The sequence below is a fragment of the Mus pahari genome, chromosome 23 (assembly GCF_900095145.1).
Source record: "Mus pahari chromosome 23, PAHARI_EIJ_v1.1, whole genome shotgun sequence".
Taxonomy (NCBI): domain Eukaryota; kingdom Metazoa; phylum Chordata; class Mammalia; order Rodentia; family Muridae; genus Mus; species Mus pahari.
In genome coordinates this window covers 11,350,733-11,352,573 of record NC_034612.1, presented here as the reverse complement: position 1 = coordinate 11,352,573, position 1,841 = coordinate 11,350,733, and the positions used below count along the sequence as shown (strand labels likewise).

General features: G+C 58.9%; 1 protein-coding gene across 1 annotated transcript in view; it reads right to left on the bottom strand.

The window, feature by feature from the left end:
- Naa25 (N(alpha)-acetyltransferase 25, NatB auxiliary subunit) overlaps positions 1-760 on the bottom strand; it is a 49,546-nt gene extending 48,786 nt beyond the window's left edge. The window contains exon 1 of the mRNA XM_021187216.1: positions 686-760. Within this exon, the coding sequence (XP_021042875.1) occupies positions 686-743 (58 nt within the window). The 5' untranslated portion in view covers positions 744-760. The remainder of the gene's footprint in view (positions 1-685) is intronic.
- Positions 761-1,841: the final 1,081 nt, after the last annotated feature.

Genomic DNA, 1,841 nt, shown 5'->3' with positions numbered 1-1,841 from the left:
AAAAAAAAAAAAAAACCTTCCATTCCAGCAGCCTGGCCGGCCGCACCGGCGACACCAGCTCCTGCCATCTCTGGCCCGCTATTCTGGGCCCGCGACCCCCTCCCCCGCGCCTCCCACGTGTGCCCAGAGCAGCTGTTCCTGCATCAGGATGGGACTCGGGTCTCAGTGACCTTGCATCAGCCCCCTTCCCATCTCGGGGCCTCAGTTTCCCCCACGTGCACTTAGTGCATTTACATCCTGTGAGACAACCCTCCCCGGACCCTCATCCTGGTACCCAGAACCACCATCACTGGGGTATCTCCCCCTCGGGAGGAGAGCGCTCCCACCGTCGCGCCGGGTGCCGCTTGTCACCTGCAAGAAAGACCGCGCGGGGGCTCCTCCGGGCGGGAGCGGCTGGAATGAAGCAACCTGCCGGGAGCGCCGGGCTCCAAGCGGCGGCGCGATGCGCGCAGCGTTGACAGCGGCGCGCACCCAGCGTGGCCGTGCCGCCTCGGGGACCCAGCGACGCCGGGGTCGGCGCCTAAGCGAGGCCGAGGCTGCGGCCTAGCGCCCCGCGCGGTCCGCCCCCTCGCCGCTCCGCCCCGCCCCGCGCGCACCCCCAGCGGCCCTCCCGGGGGCCTTCTCCCGAACCGGGGCACGCTTTGGCTCGCCGCGGTGGCTAACAGGCCGGCTCCGGGGTACTCACCGTAAATGGGCCGGAGGCGCCGGTCGTTAGGGTCCTGCACATGGCCCCGCGTCGCCATGATGACAAGCGCAGGACCGCAGTGCGCACGCGCTGGGCAGGCCCCCGGGAAGGGGCCGTTAAAGGGCCAGCGTCGAGCTCGCCGATGTATCGCGATAGCGGAGGGGAGGTCCGGCGGAGTGCGCCTGCGTAGAAAGGGTGGCTCGCCTCACCTTTAATTGGCGCTACGGTTTGATTTTTTTTTTTTTTTTTTTTGCCTGCGGAGTCATCGGGACCCCAGGGGCGTTTGTCGCGGTTGAAGGCTGTTTCCCAGGGACAGGGGAGAGGCGTGGAGAGTGCGGTTTCATCTCGCTGACTTTAACAGCTAGAAGAACCAGTTGGTTTTGGCCCTTGATGGTGGAGCAACCGGGAACTTGTCGAGTGGGAGCCCTTGGGAGCGTGCTTGCCCAACAGTGAAACTGTAGAAAAAGCCTCCGAGCCCTCCTCCACCCCTTTCCTGGACTCCGTACTTAACTGTGCGTGGCTAGACACGAGTGCAAGCTCTTTAAGTAGATTGCTTGTTAACATTCCCACGGCGCTAGACGGTATCATGAGCTTGCTTTGCACAGATTTACAAATCCGCACGGCCCAGGGTTTTTGATGAGTGCTAATTGGGCGGCGAGAGTGACAAGGAGCACTCGGGAGGCGGAGGCAGGCGGATCTCCGTGAGTTCGAGCTTTAGCCTGGTCTACATAATGAGTTCCAGGACAGCCAAGGCTATGTAGAGACCCTGTCCCTATAAAGGAAGGGATAGAAAGAAAAAGAAAAAGGTTCTCCCACCAAATGGTTGCTTGCCCCATTTGGCTGGCATTGCTCCTTGCCCCAACAATTTTTCCCTCAGGGCATGGCGCCTCTTCCCCAGCAGCATGTAAATGGATTTGGCTTTTGTAACACTTTTCACAGACCGGTGAATCTTGTAGCTGTTTTGTTTTTTTTTTTTTCAAAACCACGAAGAAGTGGTATGTAAGGTGTAGTATATCTATAACCAGAGCACTGAAGGCTAAGGCAAGAGGCTAGTTAGTAAGAACCAGACTGGGCTACCTACATAGGAAGACCCTGTCTCAAAATCAAGGAAGAAGAAATGTTACAGTTATGAAGTAGCAGTGAAATAATTTCATGG